General features: G+C 44.1%; 1 protein-coding gene across 4 annotated transcripts in view; it reads left to right on the top strand.

Moving 5' to 3' along the window:
* Nucleotides 1–442: 442 nt before the first annotated feature.
* The window catches only part of prex1 (phosphatidylinositol-3,4,5-trisphosphate-dependent Rac exchange factor 1), a 54,915-nt gene continuing 35,651 nt past the window's right edge, over nt 443–19,706 (top strand). For 2 of the 4 annotated variants that reach the window (XM_057042147.1, XM_057042150.1), the window contains exons 1-4: nt 446–989; nt 13,310–13,375; nt 13,597–13,719; nt 17,558–17,662. In XM_057042147.1, coding sequence (XP_056898127.1) covers nt 822–989; nt 13,310–13,375; nt 13,597–13,719; nt 17,558–17,662 — 462 coding nt within the window. In that variant the 5' untranslated portion in view covers nt 446–821. Of the gene's footprint in view, nt 990–13,309; nt 13,376–13,596; nt 13,720–17,557; nt 17,663–19,706 lie in introns of all 4 variants that reach the window. The other 2 variants (XM_057042148.1, XM_057042149.1) reach the window with 2 other exon arrangements.

The raw sequence follows: 19,706 nt of genomic DNA on the forward strand, positions 1-19,706 counted from the left end.
TTTGATCAAATAGGTTTTAGGGCGGTGTAATTGTTTACATCCTTTAACGGGGAAAAATTGCAGACAGTTTGTCAAAAGGATATTTTCTTCATGCACATCCGTTGCATTGACTAACTGTGGAGCACGTGACTTATGAATGATTTAAAACTTTAAAATGATCATAGAATAATAAAACGTTTAGTCTGGTCTGCGACGAGAAATTGTACATCCGGAGGTTTCCACCAGATGGCGCACTTATCTTAAAACTCCATCAGACAGCGATAAGATGTAAAGTCTCCTTTGATGTCTGTTAAAATTAGCAAATATTTGCGCGCAACAATTATCACGGTGGTAAAATATTAATCAAAGCATTTTTAACTTGAACTTTCACATGCATTTATTTAGTTCACGTAGTTCAATAAAGAACTCGAGCTCGCCTGTGTTAATTGACTTTTGGGCCCCTAAAGCGTTGCGCAACAGGCTCGCATATTTGGAAAAACCTGGAAAATAAAATCAAGAATAACAAACATTGATGCATTCAGAGGTCTTATCCACGGTGAGGAGTTCATTTCGATCCTGACAGAGAGAGAGGGGTCATCTCTCTCCTCCCTCTCTCTCTCTGGGTCCCTCCTCCACTTCTCAGTGTTGCTGCTCCCACAGTCTCTCTTGTTTGGTACTTTTTAAAGGGAGGGGGGCTGAACTTCGTATCCAGCGTTGCACATCCCCGAACGCCAGCGTGAGCGTCGTCGCTGTTTTCAGGAGAACTCGCTCCTGCACGATGGACTGAAGAAGCAGATCCTGCGTGGATACTTGCAGAGGAAAAGCGCCAAACGGAGAGAAGCATGTCTCGGTGTCCGGTCACCATCATGGAAGAGGACGACGGGCATCTGGAGAACGGTGTCCGCGACACCAAAGACTCGGACCGGCAGCAGCGCCTCCGGCTCTGCGTGTTGAATGAAATGGTCAACACGGAGAGGGACTATGTCCGGACGCTGCTCTTCCTCCAGTCGGTACGTTTGACTTGACCTTTTGTCGTTATTTGGTGACCGCGCAAAGGACACCGCGCACGCAAAACCATGACAAAACGCATGTTTGTCCCGCTCATGAGGCGACAAAAACATGGGCAGTGATACAGAAACGACGACTCTGTCCGGGGGCTCCACTTTTGTAGTCCAGGTGTCAAACTTTCAGTGGTTTTTCCACCGCTGAAGCGGCCTGATGGTCCAAATCATGAGCTCTCGGCGCGTTCGGCGTGATGCTCAAGTCGTCTGATAACTTTTTTGGTTCGGTGTCATGACCTAGGCTGAGGCCCCATGCACACATGCACTGCCAACTTTCCTCACTGAGTGTGCTGGGACGTGTTGGGAGCCTTTTACCTGGATCCTAATGCGGCTCAGATTAGTACATGAACACTGAAAACAATAGAAACTTTACTTTCTCTCCCCTTATTATTTATTCAATGGCTTTTTGAGTTGTTGCAGAGAGAGAAAGGGAGAGCGTGCATCCTTCACACCTCCCCATTGTGTGTTAAGGCTCAAGCACACAACAATCAAAGGGAGGCTCATCTCACACCGGCTTTGCAAATGGTTATTCATGAGCATTCAGCACCACCGTGCCTCCTTTTCTTCTAGACGGAGATAAGACGCCGTTTTAGCACACTCACTCCGCTGCCTTTTGATGAATGAATTGCAGTAATTGAAATTCTACACGCTCCTTTCAGACCCCCACCTGCAGGAGCCGGGTCACTTTGTCCCCCTCTCCCTGTCATTTTTCATCATCCTCACATCTCACCTCGCTGCACGCCGCAGGTGCTCTGTGCTGCTGGCTGCCGTCGGCTGCATATGGCTGAATTTATTATGACAATAACGTGTTCTTGTTTTTAGGCTTTGGTTGAAAAATGACCCAGATGCCACTTGGTGAAAGGTCACAGCGATCTTCCATCTATTTCCTTTGTGGATTTAGTCGGAGCCGCAAGTGGCTTCATCAAATCCTCTTAGTTTCGAGCGTGTTAACAATTAGGTATTTTTGTTTATTTCGACATTTAAAAGGCATTTTTTCAAAGGCAGTCAAGGTTCCTTATTTGCTGTGCGGTGTCACATGTTGGAACTTCCTCAAAGTTCTGTGAATAATGCAGCTATTTTCTAGAGTCGGCACGGCGCAGACGTGCCAGAAAAGTGGCGCTTGAAGTCTTTCCCAAGCTCTATCGAGGTAATTGGAAGTCAGAAAAGTTCACATCCGTGTCGATTTAAACCCAAAGCGTGTTTGGGGAGTGCTGTTTCCTTTCTAAGCATGAGGCAACTGGCCCTTATCTTCTGTTATAAGACAGACCACGTAGCAGGGAGACCCTGCTTTGTCCTCCCCCCAACCCGGTTCCGACTTGGTGATAAAGACAAAGCCTCAATTATTTGTCAGTGTAGCCGAGGAGCTTTTTTTTATATATATAGTTCATGAGTGTCTGAAAGTTGTCAGTCCCTCTACCACACCCCCCCAACACCGCAATGGTGTTGGGTAGTCAGAGAAAAATGGACCAAACCAATCAGACCTAAAGGATTCTGTTATGGTTCATGTCTTTGCATAGAAAGCTCTTTATATAGCTACCTCTGGAAACTAGATGTTCAAGGCTGGGCTTGTGCTCATGCGATATAATGCCAGTGTGCACTGATTTGACATAAAGGGGGGTCTTCAAGGCTTTGGTGAGCAGCAGTAATTGCTAAATGAGTACATTCCTTACAGAGAGTGAAAACAAACGGCGCTCTTCATCGTCGTTGCAAATCCCTCGCAAATCCCAGCAAAGTCTTCTAACTGGGGGTCCAGCTGAGCCCCATACCCTGCAGTGGTTGCCCAGGTTTTGTCAGCAGGCAGCCGACTTTGGGGTTCTTGATAAGGAAGGTCCGGCTGCAGGAGATCGGGTACATATGGTTTCAGTAAAGATATAGATACTGTAGCACCCCAGTATCTAATAGTCATGGGAAATCATTTCTAAGTTTACTTGTGATGATAAATTGCCCTTTCGATGCCTGCGTTTTCTCAATCTGTCTGATTTAGCAGGCTGAGGCGTCTCTTTGGGTTCCCAGAGTGCCCCCTGACAGTTCATTAGGAGATGAAATAAGGCTCTGACAGAGTTTGGGTTGTCTCTTCTTGTCTCCTGTGTTGAACGTGTGCGGACTGTCGAGATTCGATCAGCACCTTGTTGACGTGCGCTGTTGATGTCTGACACATTCAGGTCTGCCCCCCCCCTTCCCACACAGCAAACGCAGTCATCTCCTTATCATTGACTTCTTCTCCACCTCCTTTTGTCCTCCTTTTCAACCTCCTGGATATTCAGCCCCGGTACAACATTGCTTTTTATTAATGGTGATTGCATTAAGACACAAAGGAGATGATTATCCTGCTCTGGGGGGTTTAGCCATCCTATATGTCACTCATCCCTTGGCAATTACCCGCACCAATAGGATCATCCAGTGTGTTGTGGGGAAGAGCACATATAGGGACGGTGGGAGGCGAAGGTTCGGCTGTGAAAAGAAGGATTAGGGGAATCTTTGCTCAGTGCTATTGCCGATGTCTAAACCTGCTTCTTCGGTGGAGAATGGATGCAGTTTCATTCACTCAAGCTGCCCCCGAGTATCTGAAGATGGTTACTCGATCATTTTTGATATTTTTGCTAGAAATTCTCTTTATTTTGGAACCTCTGCTGCGCCAGGCTTTGATTTTATGCAGCCAGCTGGATTCGCCCTGATCAACTGAAACGTGGGCTTTCTATGAAAGGAAGCTTGCAGCGTCCTAGTGGGTAGACCTGAGGGTGCTTCCCTATCAAGTCAGGAAAAAAGAATCCTTATTTGCCATCACGAAAGCTTCTTTTCTTTCTGCTTTCTTACCTACGTGAACCATGTGTTGCCGTTCCGTGCCCAGTGGAGACAACGGTGGAATCATTTAGCCAATAAATATGTCAGAATTCAACCTTCTTCCCTGTAATTCTGAGAAGCACAATAGAGATTTGGGTGACTAGAAAGGTCCTGTCAGGGCTGCAGGATAATAGGAAACATCTGGAAGTGCTGCCCCCCCCCCCCACCCTGCGACCCCTGGCTTCAGGCCACACACGAGCCGGATCGCACATGCTGGATTTTGATCTCTGTTTATGAGAATGGGTGATTTCATATTGTGGTGTGTTATTGTGTTCCGCTGGGACGGTTGCAGTTCCTATATCATTGTTGCTGAATCCTCTGCATGTCCACCTGTGCTCACTGTTTTCAAGCCCTGCATATATATGCTTGCAAACACATTCTCTTAGGTTCAGGAAGTCAACCCTGAGCTTCGACTCCGAACCTAAGCCGGTCTACATCTTTTTTTTTTCTTAATACCCCCCTTTTCATCACTCCGGCCCTCGCCGTTTTGTGGGAAACACCAGCTTGAAGTTTCTCTGGGCTGGGTGGATATAAATAACTTAGGATTGTAACTCTCATGTTGGCCACGATGGCAGTGGTTTCAGTCCGGCGCGACCTCAAGTGCATTGAAGTCGTTTAAACATGCACGCGCGGCAAGGGAGTGGTGGGTGGGAGAGCATGTGAAACCATGACAGCAGGTACAACAGTTCCTGTGGTACCGCTGTGGTGAACGGCTGTTTAGGCGGCGTTTGTTCTCAGTCGGAGCGCAACTTTGTTAAACTGTGCACATGAACTGAAGCAGGGGTGTTGAGGGGGTGCGTAAACTCCTGACCTGCTGGCCAGTGCTGCACTAGTCCATCACTGAACAATGGGTAGAGGGGAAACAAAGCACTTCATAAATGTCAGGTCTCAACCTAATCTCTGCGGTTTTTTTTTTAGTCATGTGTGCTCATAAGCCATCTCGACGAGGTACAATACTGCAAAAAGGAATCTTAAGAATTTAAGTTAACAAGTCTAAACCACTGTAATGCCCAGAGGCGTCGTGTTACCCCCTCATTGCTCGGCATGTTTTAAGATTCTGACAGCTGTGAATCAGCATTTGGGTAAAAGGCTTAAAGCAAGCGCAGCATGGAAGGATGTCATGTGACCTTTCGGTTGCTTGGGTTCGTGTTGGTATAAAAGTCTGAAGCGAATGTAAGTTGGCGTCTCAACGGTGTTGCGTTGGGTTATTGTGACAAATGTTACGCTTTGCTCGCATCAGGAATGGATTGGACGCAAATGCAAGTTTAATGACTGTGGCAAATGCCCGATCAGAGCCTGTGCGTGTGTGGGGGACTCTGTGCATTGGTTTTCAACACACTGCGATCCGATACGGCGTCTGTCCCGGCCTAAATTGTTCAAGTGCGGCAACATGAGCTCTCCAGTGCTCTGTTGGAGATCACGACCCTGACAAGTTTAGGACAAGCACTTTCCTGAGGCACACTGGTTGCTTGCAGTGTCTGCATAATAAGGGATGAACTGCCCGCAAAAGGGGATTTGGTGGGAAATTTCCCCCGTGAGCTCTTCGCCTGCTTCATCACTGAGGTGGCATGCCTGCTATATTTGTTTTCTTTCATAGATTCAGGAAATCCCAGAGCAGCAAAATGACTGTCAAGCTTGTTAAATGCAGGGAAATCAAAGCTGGCAGAGGGCCGATTGACTTGGTGACATATGGGCGACATTTTATTGGAGTGGGAGTTAAATATTGTCCAGTGGTTGACCTGCATGCATTGATCAGACCCAGTCCCTTTAAAATAGTTGAATATGCAGGCTAATTCATACCAAAACGGAACGAGAAACATGCCAGGTCTAACAGTTGTAGAAAGTCTGAACATTTTAGGTTTAACTTGTCTACATTTCCATGGAAACACACTTTAAAACAACAAGGAGCTGTCAAAATCAGTGTCATGGTTCGTGCAATGATCCAGCCTGTTTGACCCCTCAGCGCTGCTTTGTCTATGGAAAGAAAAAAAACAACAAGATATGGTCACTGAGGGCTCACAAGCTTCAGGACAATAAATGAGAGTAAAGGTCAATCTATAGGAAGATGAAGGGAGAAGTAAAAATGCTTCCTTCACAATGCACACTTCTTTTTTTGGCTATTGCCATTATTCAAACACGCAGGGTGACGACTGCTGACGGTGTTCTATCTTTAGACGGGCTGTTCTTCACAATTTCTGCTCGCTGCAGTGCTTTTTATGGGCATTTACTTGATGTGAGATTTTTGTGAATTAACACAATTATGGCTTTGAGTGTTAAGATTGTTGAACCTAATGTACGTCACTTAAAACAAGTCAAAATAGAAGCACTTTGAGGAGCAGTGTTTGATCCTCTCCCATGTTTCCTAAATACTGAGGGGAGTACCTGCTTCTCTGTTCTAGTTACAACCTTTGCTCTGCCTGCCTGCTGCTCCCATATTGCTGATGCATCCAGCTGAATGCACCTCAATCCGTCACCCAGTCTGTGACGCCTGTCTGTCAGCACCAGAGAACCTCACTTCCAAGAGTCCAGATGGCCTTTGCAATCTGGTCCATGACGCTATCGCCTCATCACCGCATGTCAACCCTCAACAGGAAAGACCGATTCTTAAAAGAAGCCACAGATGAATCTGTGATTGTCCTCTTGGTTAGAGGTGAACCCGGTTGATTGTTGAGCTGGAATAGGAGCCGCAGCTGAGAAGAGTTATGTCAGAGTTTGTCTGCCATAGATGTGAGCGATAAAAGCCTTATCAGATCATCACTGGGTGGCAGTAAGTCAAACCCAGGCCTGTGCAGGCGGCTACTGTTAGCATCCAAATGGTTGGATGGGTGTGCAGAGCTGTTTACTCCACTCTGCAGAAGATAATTAATATGCTAAAATATCTATCTTGGCAATGCAACATCAACAACAAGCCAATGAATGAGACAAAATAAGGACACGAGAATGATCACGAGTCATGGTGACTGTGTCCCATCCTCATAATTATCATTATTATCTGTGAAGGGTTCTGTAAATGTACACGGCAAACATATAAAAGTTAAGCCTCAGCCTGTAATATTCTGACCAACAAACAGCAAGTGGAAACACTCATCTAAATCAAATATGTCTAATGCTCAGTTTTACTTTTTGCTGCCATTAATTAAAGCAGCAAGGCCGATGTGGGATTGTTGATGAGGCGGTCTGACAGGAAGTCTGTCCAGAAGCGTTCCCCTCTGTGGGCGAGGCTGTCTCATCCCCCTGTCCCCTTAAGTTCCGCTCATGCGAACCACGCACAAGTTAAAAGTCCTTCAAAGCGGAAGTTGATTAAAAGTGGAAGGGGGGTGAAAAATTGGAGCAACCGCAAAGTATATTTTTGTATAAATAGGTTTTCTCTCAGAAGATGGCAGGGGACTGGTTACAAAGATGGGGGAGGACCGAAAGGCTGCAGGGATGGGGAGAAATCTGAATTAGGGCTTCAGAGAGAGGGCAGCTAAAGCTTTACTGGGGTCCCTCATTGTGGCATCACCACGGGCCTTTCTCTGGCTCTGCTGCACTCAGGCCACAAAGAGGGTATTTTTCATTTATTTATTCAATTTCATGCCATGTCGACCCTTACGTGGCCCCCGTCCCTCTCCCAAACTGCCCCGTCTTTATGGCTGCCACAATCCTTGCTACAAAAACACTTCACGGAGACATTGTTGCGAGCCTGTTGTTGTTTTTCTCTTGTGTAATAAGGGTTAGAGAGCCTGGTAATCTGAGCACAAATAGGAAACTCTCGAATCTGTGGATCTGTGACGCTTTTGAAGGCTTCTTTCAGAAGGTGTGGGAACTGCAGCAATTCAAAAAGGGGTTCTCAGTGCTGGGTGGAAAACTGTTGCAATTGTTTAACCTTTGACATACAGCTATCCTGACATATCTCACTTTTGTTATATGGACAATGTCATCTTGCATCTCTTCTTTTTTGGGTAATTGTCAGCGTGGTCATGGACAATTCTGCGCGTAGCCGACCCATCACATGAAGTAGTGCATGATCTTCTTCGTCGCTGTGATATTCTTACTAATTCATGTCTAATATGACTAATCTTTTTTTTAAAGAATCCATGCCGTACATGACTTTTGATTGACCCCTACAGCCTCCCTCCCTAGCAGCTATGTGTCGGCCTGCCTGAGTCAGCGCCTGATGAACAACCGTGTTGCAGCTTGACTTTGTACGCTTGTGAAATTTATTTTACCGTAGTCATTTTTCCTGGTTGTATAAAACTGCATTGCAAACTATGTGGAGGGTGCTGGCTCGGGTTTGACGCTCACCTAACATTGATTGGCAGCCACATAGACAATTTCCTTTCCAAATTTATTTCTAAAAAAAAATGGGGATGAATCCATTTTTTTGGGCACTTTATGGTGAGCTGCTGGTCAAAAGCTTTGTTCTGAGGCAGACGAGACAGAAGTGAAGGCAGCAGGCCCCTTCGCTGCTGCCCATTGGCCAAAAAAACCCCTATCTGAATCCACACGAGCATATGGTCCCCCTGCACCTTCACGCCTTACTGTCTGGCCCCTTTTTGCTCCGATAAACCCCGAGATTTAGTAACCACTCCAAAACCTTCACATGATGATGTAAGGAGCACCCTGTGAATTAAAACCTGTAATTAGTTGTTGCCATTCTTTGAACTCTTGGGTTTCAGGAGATGCTGGATGTTTTGTTGACGCAATCTGAATAGTACTAATTTGGGTAAAACTTGAATGTGTAAACATGTTTCGGGAAGAGCATTTTGCAAACATCATTTTGTGACATGTTTCTCTGGAAAAGTCGTTAAACGCTGCCACAAATTATGGTTAGACGCCATTATTCTGTGTAACGAAGGCACTTTGTCATCTTTTCGCCTTAGACTGATGACTTGCCACCTAAAACTGCCCACTTCTCTTAAAACACTGTTGAGTTAGCAGCCAGTCAGCCTTGTGTTATACTTCCTTTGCACAAAAGCCACTCGCTTCCTGTCCAGAAGTGACATCTGCTGCTTTTGCTTGTCGAGGTGCTGTTTTATTCTGTGGACATTGTTTGTTTTCCTTCCCCGCTGAGTTCAGCCACTGGCTATCAGCTTGAAAAGGAAATAAATCTTGTCGGTGATTTTAGGTGCCTTGAAAAGTGCTGGCTTTTGTTCCGTGCGTTTGCTCGGTCTTGACTTCCTGTTTGCATGTGTGGCATGCAAACAAACTGTGTAGCAAGCGCATGTTCTCTGTTGCAGTTGGAGACATTTTTGTCCCCGTTTGAGCTTGCGTGTAACATTTATTTGCACCAAAGTGCGCAACAATGGAAGCACGTCTGACAGAATTTCTGGAAGATGATGTAAATTTTCATACTATGGTAATGCTGACCAATTTTTAGTCTGTGGTTAGGGTAAAAACCACGTTCAAATTGATCAGGTCTGGAAACGGCTCTTGTGCTGCAGGCATCGAGATTGTTAATGAAAAGCTTGTTTTAATTTCTGGGGAGACGCTGGATGCTTCCTTGAAGCACTTCAACTGCTTTCAGGAATTGTTTCTTTCATTTAAATTATACTTAGTTGGGAGTAATACACTCTAAGCGGCCCGATGGTCTCAACTGTTGAAATATTGCTCATTCTGGTTATTACTGCTCTTGGGATGAGTGCTGCTATGAATGAAAGTCTGAAGAAATCAGTAATTTGCACTAATTTGGTCCTGAAGGGTTCACATAGGAGAATAATATTCTCCCTGTGGATCTTATTATCTTTGGAATATCAAATTATTCTTGTTTTTCATGACCTATTACTGGACAACCATCAGTTGAGCGTTGACAAATGATCCTATGGTTTATATAAAGTTTCCTTTTTACACAAATGTAACATTTTCATTCTGCTTATCGGAATCAAAAGAGAAAAAGGGAGTCGGAAGCATAGACCATGACTTGCACCTGTCTTCAGACGCGTCCCCTTCAGACTAGATGTGGTCTTGTGTTAAAAATTAGCAGGATAAGACTGTCTTGATTGTTGGATAGATGGCAGATTTGTCGTCTGTGATAAAGCTTTATAGTTATAGTTTTCTATGGGGTTGCATCATGAGCAGTTTCCTGTCACAGCCCTGCCACCCCTGTGGCAAAAGTCTTTTTTATGTGCAATATCTCTGCAACACTCTGCTGGTCAGCAGCAGCAGCTCAGCCCTGAACCCCCCGAGCCCCCACACAGCCTCTCCAAGCTCTTATGATGTGTCCAGAAGTGTCAAAAAATAGAAGTTTTACACTCTCATATGGCCAACTGTTATTAACACAATGACTGATGCCGGAAAGCATCTAGGTGACTCAGGCATGAATGCGCACGTGGTCTTATGTATCACTTGATTCTACATTTGACACGTGTAAGCTCCCTTGAATTTCTGATAAAGATAAGGGTAAGATGATAACCTTAATAACAGGCCTTTTAAATTCCCTTTAAGTGTACGTGTACTTTGTCACACCAATTGAGATCAAATCAAAAACAGACTCTGGCCTGGACAGCTGAAGTCGTGAGCATTTCACATCTGCTGCCTTTATTCCTATTTAAGCTTTGGATGAAGGCAAAATAACTTCAGTAACTAGTTTCTAGTCTCCTACTAGCTATAACTGGCTTGTTTGTGTGTTCTTTTGGAAAGAAGTTCAGTCGGAAATTAGTCCAATTATGATGCTCAGCGTGATCTTCTGTCTCATTACCTCAACATCCTTCCAATCATGTCAATAATGTAATTTTTGACGACAACTTCCTGTTGTTGAATCTGGTTCTACTCTGAAAATGTTATAGCCTGTAAACTTATTTTGAGCGGCCGCGCTGGATTGCTCTTTATGGACGACTCCATCTCCATCAAAGGTCTGTCCTAACCTTGATGGTGGTCAGCGAATGCCTCCCATCTTCTTTCCAAATAAACCAGCAGGCTTTGTTATGGAACAATGAAGACAGCCAAAACAGACCCGGGAGAGAGAGGCAGTATCGGAGTGTGGCCTGAAAGGATGCTTTGTTGCTCCTTCCCAGCATTCCCCTTCCTGACTTTTCACTGGCCTCCACATGTGCTGCACATTTATTTCAAAAGCCAACCTCCTGGTTGTGGAGCTGTCAAATACACACGTAGCCTCTCTAGCCCACCTTAATACCCCTTTCCCTTTTTTTGTTCTCACTTCTTACTGCCATTGCCCCCCCTGCAAGTGTCACCCGTTCTTTGACAACCGAGGAAAGGCCACTCCCTGCCACTTCCCTGCCAAGGCGCAATCACTCCCACGAGTGACTCCTCCAGCGTCGACATGGTATAAGCTGCCGTATGGGAGATTTAATTAGTGAACGCTTCGAGTAAAATCAGCTCCGTTTCCCAAGCCAGTCAAATACATGATGACTGCTGTGTCCCTTTAAAATCATTCTTAATTTGCAACTGTGCATCCGACAGTGACCAACCTTTGCTTTCTATTTATGCACAACACGCGCAAAAAGTAGTGAAGATGGATGGAGAACTGGTGGCAGTTCTCCCAACACATTCAGTCTTAGGGGAAATTATTTGATGGCTGCCATACTTGCTGGGTTGGGTTCTATCTTTAGAGCAAATGTGTGATTACAAGTGTCGGTCTTTCATTACAGGCAAGTGACCTGCTGTAAGAAATACAAGCAGTAGGATGTCATTACGTGTGACTAAGGCGTGGTGTTCTTATAAAAGGCCGGTCCACCCAAATTACACTAAAAAGCTTTTTATAGTTTAATGATGGCTTGCATATTAATACTGTATATTTGGAGAGCAACCGTGTGGGTGTGGCATTAAAGATGACGAGAGATTGCATTTTAAATCCGTTTTTTAACTTTGTCAAGTGTCTGTCAAGCTTAACCTCTGATTGAGACTAATAGTAGATTTATGGCTGTTTATAATGCCACACTGGCGTGTGGATGATGCCACAGGGCAACAGGGCTCAATTACAGAAGTTGTGGAATTCCTGCTTCCAAACTCTTTTTGTCTTCAAGATTATCTTGGCAGATGGAAACAGGACACCGAGGCCACACCAGGTAAAGCTGGACAAACCAGTGGCTGGAGAATTGGGGAAGAGAAAATAAAAGAATCTGTTTGGCAGATTCACTTCTCTCTTTAGAAAGCCTATTTATCCATTGTTTTTTCTCCGATTGCACACATAAGCAAAGCCTAACTCAACAGCCACGGGTATTTCACTGACCCTTATAATTGTGCAAATTGGGGTTGCTTGCAAATGGAAAAAAATTACACCTAATTTCAAAAACTCCACTTTTGCACTCTTAAGCGGCACGTTTTTTTTTGGTTTTTTTAGACATTCTGAAATGTGTTAGCAATTGAGGAAGCTTCAGAGGTCCTCCCTGCTGTCTTTTGAGACAAAAAAGGCCATGAATTTGGAATGAATTTAAGGCAGCAGTCTTTTTTTAAAAAGTCTACATTGTTTTTTAGTTGAAATGAGCGGTGGGCTTGCAGAAATAAAAAATAACCTCGCACGATTTTAAAACATTATCCAGCCCTTTGCGTAATGAAGTCCAAGGAGAGAAGAAAGTATGCATGTTTTCCAAAAAAAAACCCTTGTCATTTGCTTTATCGCCGTCATGTCACTTACATTTCCGCCACGTCTGTAATGGTAATGTGACATTTTGAATCCATCTTTAGAGGAGCGGCGCCTGATGCTGCAGCAGTGAAGCTGCTGTTTTCGCTCATGTCTTGCAGATGAATGCACAGGTGCATTAGCCCCCACTGCATGTGCTTCATACATTGAGCTCTAAATGTCAAAGCAAATTGGAAGGAAACCCTACAGTACCATATAGGGACAAGCCTCTTCAGTACTTGTGATGTGTCCATGCAATTATCTGCTTTTGGAGTTAGCGCTACTTCCATCAATCCCCTTTTAAACACATTTGGCAGTTTAGCGCTTCATTGAATGACATTTAGCTATTTTTTAGAATGTGCATTGTAAATATAAAGTGGTCACTTATCTTTCATACACAAACATGGCTCCGATATAGATAAATGGCAAAGCTATGGGATGTCGCATGCAAGAAGACCAATAGAAAGAAAGGCACGAGTTAAGAAAATAAAGATCGTTTGGCTATAAAGCAACGGTTGAGTCTCTGGATGCGTATGCACACATTGTGGATTGAAGGCGTGTTCTCTGGAGTTCAACTTGGTACCCCCCTTTGGCAACAGGAAAACACTGCATTATTCTCAGCAGCCACGATAACATCAACTCAAACAGGAGCAAAAGTGTCTCAGTCAACAGTTTTTGACATGATGGAAGATAATGTGTACATGTTGCACACTCAACCATGTTAGCAAACTTGACTTGTTTCCCCTGATATTTTAGCCTTGCTCTCCTGTTCTCTCATTATTAGGAACCTGATTCTTCCGATCTAAGTAAAGTCACTTATTTTCAAGTGTGTTTGTTCTTTTTTCTAATGATTGTTTTCCCTTCTACGCAGGCATTTTTGCACAGAATCAGACAAACGGCTGAGGACCAGCAGTGTCTCTCGCCCGAACATGTCAAGGTAGGACCGAACCTTTACACGTCATTACAGAAAATCTCTGCAGTCACTCTGAAATTGCACAATACAACATTTTTACTCCTTAACCCCTGATTTTACTCCGCATCTTTATCCATTTCTTTCTCCCTTTCTGGTCCTTTTCTCTTCCTCCATCCTGCTCTCTTCATCTTCTCTTTCCTTCCTTCCTCTGCGTGCTATTGTCTTTGCATCTCCCCTTTGTTCAGATTCTGTTTTCAAATATTGAGGACATCCTGGAGCTGCACAAAGAGGTGCTGTCTGCAGTGGAGACCAACCTTCAGCCTGAGCCTCAGCCCCAGCATGCTCTGGGACACGTGTTCCTTCAGTTTGTAAGTGAATGACGCGTTCACCAAAGACACCGGGACCCGCAGACGCTTCTGAGTGTGTATGAATTTTGTTCATGAGCCTGCACACACATTTCATGCCTCCCCTATTAAACATCGGTGCAGTTGTGGAGTTAATGCTCACGTTTGTATCTGAAACTCCTTTGCCCTCATACAGGTAGATTTTAGTCGTCATTTTGCGTTTCCTTTTCCCAAACGGTGATTTTTTTTTTTTTCACCTTCTGCCTCATCTCCTATTCGCCCTCCATCCAAAGCCTTGCTGGTCTGCGACCCCCATCCCCGCTCCTCTTCCCCTTTGATTGAACTCTGGTGGCTCAAGGGAATAAACAAAGGAGGCTCTGTATCTAGAGAGGAAGAGATGGTGTGTCACTCAATGAGGGGATAAACGCTTCTGTCGCGAGCACCCAGTCTTTAAGCTCCATCCCCTCTTTGCGTCTCCATGCACACTGTCTTCAGTTCACTTTCACTTAGACACAGCACACCTCAGCGTTTACACGCTTCCTCCATCAGTAGCTCATTAAGACCTAAGGCTGTCACGTTGGCTCATAAAAAACCCTCATCTCACCTCCAAGGTGTCGCGCTCATTCAGTCTGTCAGGGTGGAAAATTGATTAAAGAAGCCCAGCCTGTTTTGTTTTTTATGACTTGGTCAAAGATATATAGAGGTCAGCCCGGATGAGTGCATGAATTATGGGTGACCTGCGCCACTGATTTCTGACATGAATAGCTTCAGTCTCTTCTAAATTGTAATTCCGTTAATGTCTGTGACTAAAGGTATGCAGCTGAGACCAGTCGCTATCACTTTCATCGCACGACGTAATGTTCCCTTTGCACTAAATAGTCAATAGAGTATGGAAATGATAAATAATCATAGACAAATTAGTAAAAGCCTGATAGCTCAGTAAAGGTCAAATAAGATATCAGCTAAACAAATACATATTCTCTTTCTTTATGAAGAAATTTAAAAAAAAAGTATATTACCTAAAGAAAAATGCTAAATCAAAGTTCAAAGTCCACTTTTAGGTTGAAAACTGCAGCTGTAATTGATCTTTGTAATCCAACAGATTTTGTTTTATGTTGTGGAGACTACGAATGAATGTATTTCCCCGACCTTGAAATGAGCAGTTGTCAGTCACCGTCTGCTCGGGTTTTAAGAAACCCAAAGTAATAAAGAGCAGAATGCTGGTTCTGTTAACATGGACTACACTGCTGCCCCCTGTTTCCAACTGCTATGGGAAGCCCCTCCAGTCAGCTGTGCATACTAAATACATCTGGAAAAGTTAGCGCTGCACTCCGTCTCAGCCAGTCCACTCATGGTAATCCACTTACATGAGCTGAAGCTAGCTATAGCTGTTGTAAACAGTAAGTAAGGAGGTGCTTTAGTCGGGTATAGACTAGTTCCAAGGTCTTGAAAATGCAAAAGACTTTTTGTGAAATGTATTCCTGCATATTCATTGCTGTTCCTTTTACAATGCATGACCTTTGTCTTCTTCAGCGCTGACACCTCCTAGCCGCCCCTGTCTGGCACCCTCCAGCCATAGCCCTTGACCTCAACGAAGGGGTCAACACCATGACTGGGATTTGATTAACCTCCCGCATTATTCCACTAAACTATCTGCCACTCACATTTAAGGAGGGAAAATGGCAGCTTTATTGCCAGTGAAAGTTTGACGCGGCCTCGGTGTTTTGGGAGGCTGCAGATGCAGTGTATAAAGTGCAGCAGTCTTTGGCTTTGAGTCAATATGAACAGATTTCTTCAGGAGGAGCCTAAAGATGCTGCTTCCCCCCCGAAAAACACTGAGAGGTTTAGCTGGAACCAGCGTCTGCAAAGGTGAAAATGACTCATCAGAGACGTCAATATTTGCTCTATCCCTGGGAGTGTATACACGAGCGTGGAGCAACAGTCATGCCATTATGCACGCACTGAACTACACCCATTATGCTTTGAATCTACGTGATTTTGGTGTGTCACACAAGGCTCTCGTGTAGCCTCCGGGAGAACATTCCAGTGACGAAGAATTCAAATACAAACATGGGAGAAGAACAAACACGTTTTGGGTACAGTCGATGCTTCTGATCTTCCACATTGGCTGTTTTTCATTCTGGCCTTGGAGTCAAGTTTGATTGTCGAAAAGCTTTTGGTTGTTTTCCAAAAGCTACCCCCACAGAAAAGCTAAATGTGTTATTAAAGCGGACGTCTGGTATCATCCAGCCTCCTTGTAGTTTCAACTTTCTGGATTTATTTTAATTTTAACAATCCCCCCTTTGATTTTCAACACTGTTCACAGGATTCCTGAGTTGGAGATTTTAGTGAGGCATTGTTCAGTGTTTGACCTGTCAGCGGTGGGAGGGAAGAGTCGGACCAGCAGACATAACACATGCTTTTAACCGCTTTCCCTGAACAGCTGATGGAAACTCCCGCAGTCTGTTTGGATCAGAATTCAGTAGTTCCTCCAACTTTTGATTTGCAGTGCAGCATTGTGAGGAAATAAATTATTCACATGCACCTGAAGCTGCACACAGATGGTTATACGCAGATTAGGAATGCATGGGATGAAATGTAAGACAATTTTTCCAATGTCTTACATGTTAATAATAAATAAGTCATCCCAGTCAAGCCCCGGACCTCCTGCGGTCCTCTCTGCTGGCCGTATGTGTGTTGACAGCGTGTGTGTGGTTGAACACCATCGGCCACCTCGGTTGTGACTCCCAGTGGTGCAGTTGGACTGGAATCCCCTGCCAAACATGGGTTTGGGTGTATTTGTGTTGCTGGTTTAAAACTGCCAACTATTTATATTGTGCTGCTCACTTGTTTCTCAAATGTTTATTTATCTTCCTTCAATTCAACGAATGGGAACGAGAACACACACACACACACACACACACACACACACACACACACACACACACACACACACACAGACAACAGTTCCTTCCTGCCAGAGTTGCTTGCAGTGGTCCCCGTCTATATGTTGTTAAATGTGTTTGGGAGTTCTCCTCATTACCACCATTTTAAAGACGTTGTTGACCTATTTTACGTAGATTAATGTTACAGTCGAATGGTTTTCTAATTGCTATGGAGCACTTGATTGGCCTCAGGTAATCAATATTGACCACAACTGTCACGCTGTCTGCTCAGACCCACTTTGCGTGCAAAAGCCTTCCGGCAGCATCAAGTGGGTTTAAAGTTGAAAGCGGCGTCCGAGCAGCCGCAGTTTCAGATTTCACTGACCAGGCTGTGTCAGATGACGGGTCCAATTTCTGGACCAACGCGCCAGCACGATCCACATGACATGTTGCTGTCATACAGTCAGGTGGACAAGCTCTGAGGTGTAAACTCACATGGTGCTGTGATACTATTGTCAGAGCTATACTGCATGAATAATGGATTTGAGCTGCAGTACAGGTTTCACGTTACACGTTATTAAGAGCACTAAATGGCAGCTTAAACTTTTATTGGCGCCATCTAGACTGCATGCTAAGGTTCCCCACCAATGTGAGCTGATCACTGCGTTTTTAGAGCATCTGACACCTCATTCTGTACTTCTTTGTTGCATTTGATTTCCTTTATTTTGAAAAACGGTGTGTATGGATGGGAGGATTCAAAAGCTTTCTGCTTTATTTATTCCTATCAAACTAATCAACAAGAAATGTCTCATGCCTCCTAACTTTTTACTCAATTTTAGGCAAACCTAACGTGTTCTTAATAATCTATCCAATATTCTACCGAGAGTAAGCACAATGTGATATCGGACTATGTTTATTCTTCTTCTGACAGACAGACAGACAGACTGACAGGTCACTTTTTATTTCTCGTTGTACAGAGGGAGAGATTCTCAGTGTATGGTGAGTATTGCAGCAACCACGAGAAAGCCCTGCGACTTCTGATGGAGCTAAACAAGATCCCCAACATCAGGACCTTCCTTCTGGTACGTCTCACTCTCATGGGATTCACAGTTTATTTCCATCCTTTTTTGGATCTCCATTTTGCCCTATTGCTCTTCCAGCATCCCCACGCTTCCCTTTCTCCCTGTTTTTCTATTGTTTGGAATGAATGAAACAAAATTTTACGGATAAATTTAATAATTGAAAATAATGTTTTAATGGGATGGGATCATCTCACTAACACCTTATAGTATTTGACTAGACTTTGGATCATTCAGGGCATTTTTATGCTGTCATTCTTAGCTTCTTTCTCCCTTTGTCCTATATTTCTTTCATCCCGCCAAGGCTTTTCCTGCTTATTTTGTCCTCCTCCACCTTTTCCTTTCGTCATGTCACCTCCATTTCCACGTTAACGCTTCAATAAGGGCAGAAATTATGGCCGTGTCAGAAGGTTCTTCCTGCCTGGACAGGATGCAGCCCCCGTCAAGGCTGCCGTAGTATTTCCGCTGCCAGCTGTTTCAGTGTTTTGACACTCAGACATTTGGGCCATGGACAATAAACTTAGAATGGTGATGGAGGAACTTTGAGCAGGCATCCAACCAATGAAATCATCCACATATTCCGGGCCGGCCAGCTGTGGGGTGTTGGCAGCCTTTTTCACACTGGCCAGGAGATCAGAGGCCCTAAGATTGCTGCTGCCTGATGGTATGCTTCCATTCCATTATTCTGACCCACAGGCCTGGAAACATTAGGGACAGAGTGTTGCTGTGTGCTATGGATTTTTTTTTCTTTGCTTCCTCTGGCCCAGTCACGCAGAATTTAATTGGTCCCTCTTAAGCAATGAGTTGGATAATTTTTCAACACATTGTGCGATTGTGCGTGAAAATGATTCAATATTATCTTAGATTCGGATCTGTGGTTTCTTTTATCATTATTTGCAACCACAGACAAAAGGCAAAATGGAAACAAAGAAAATTAAAGAACATTAAGAGAAATGTACATTTATTTGGTTCTAAGGTGTGGTTTGTTTGTTGCAACCATGCTGTCTAGACTGCACTATTTGAGTCTCTGATGTTACCTTAAACTCTGCAGAACTCAAGTTCTAATTTCCCTGGATGCAAAGAGAGAAGTGGATCAAGGCAAAAAGAGTGAAGGGCAGAGGAAGTGTTGGCATTGGGCTTGCAAAGTACAAATCAAGAGATATTTAGAGAGAAACAGAAAGTTATAGAAACTCTGTGTGTGGGGGAAGGGAGATGGGGGGTGCATGAAATCCACAAATTCCACGAATCCGTGAAATCCCTGACTTTTGAAATTAATTTCTTCATTTCTAATCATAATGAAAGGCACTTTTGCAGCCAAAAATCCCCCCTTCTCTCCCAGCATGAGTTGCCATATGATTGTAATGCTTTAAAGTGATCTCCTGCCTTCTCTCCCACTAGAGAACACTCAAGTGGTTTATGTGCAAGGCTGCTTTTGATCTTTTATCCCATCCCATGAGCTCAGAGCATCCTGACAGGCTCTGCCTCTGCAAAATAAAAGGAGTAGAGTAACCATAACTGCAAATGTGTGGCTGGCAGAAAACTCCTGCTTTCAACTCGCACAGCGGTTTTCAGTTTCCTTCATTCCAAATGGTCTGGCTATGATAGGGCACTTCAGAAGATGCTCTCTCAGCCCTGTGTTGATAGGGGCGGGAATATTGGGAGAGTTTAGTTCTGTGAAAGCAGAAGATACACTGAGTAGTGACTGAGAAATTCGTCATATTGTGCTCGCTGCTTTCCTGTAACGGAATATTTTGCAAGGGTGCCACCGACCGTGCTTCGTGCTTTCAAATCCGTCAAAAGATGCAACATAACTTCAAAACTGGCAGCTTTTCTATGTGACGGGTTGGTTCACTTTCAGCAGTTCGGTTAATATCAGAGTTCAATGAGCCAAAAATAGAGATAGAGATGGGACTGAACAAACAAATCTCACTAAATCTACAGAGAAAATATTAATGATGTTTGCACAGGAATACATTCAGGTTCCCTTTGTACTAGATATATTCAATGTTGCCTCAGTTTATTCATTCCATTTACATCCAAAGAGAAA

The sequence above is a fragment of the Takifugu flavidus genome, chromosome 8 (genome assembly GCF_003711565.1).
Source record: "Takifugu flavidus isolate HTHZ2018 chromosome 8, ASM371156v2, whole genome shotgun sequence".
Lineage (NCBI taxonomy): Eukaryota > Metazoa > Chordata > Actinopteri > Tetraodontiformes > Tetraodontidae > Takifugu > Takifugu flavidus.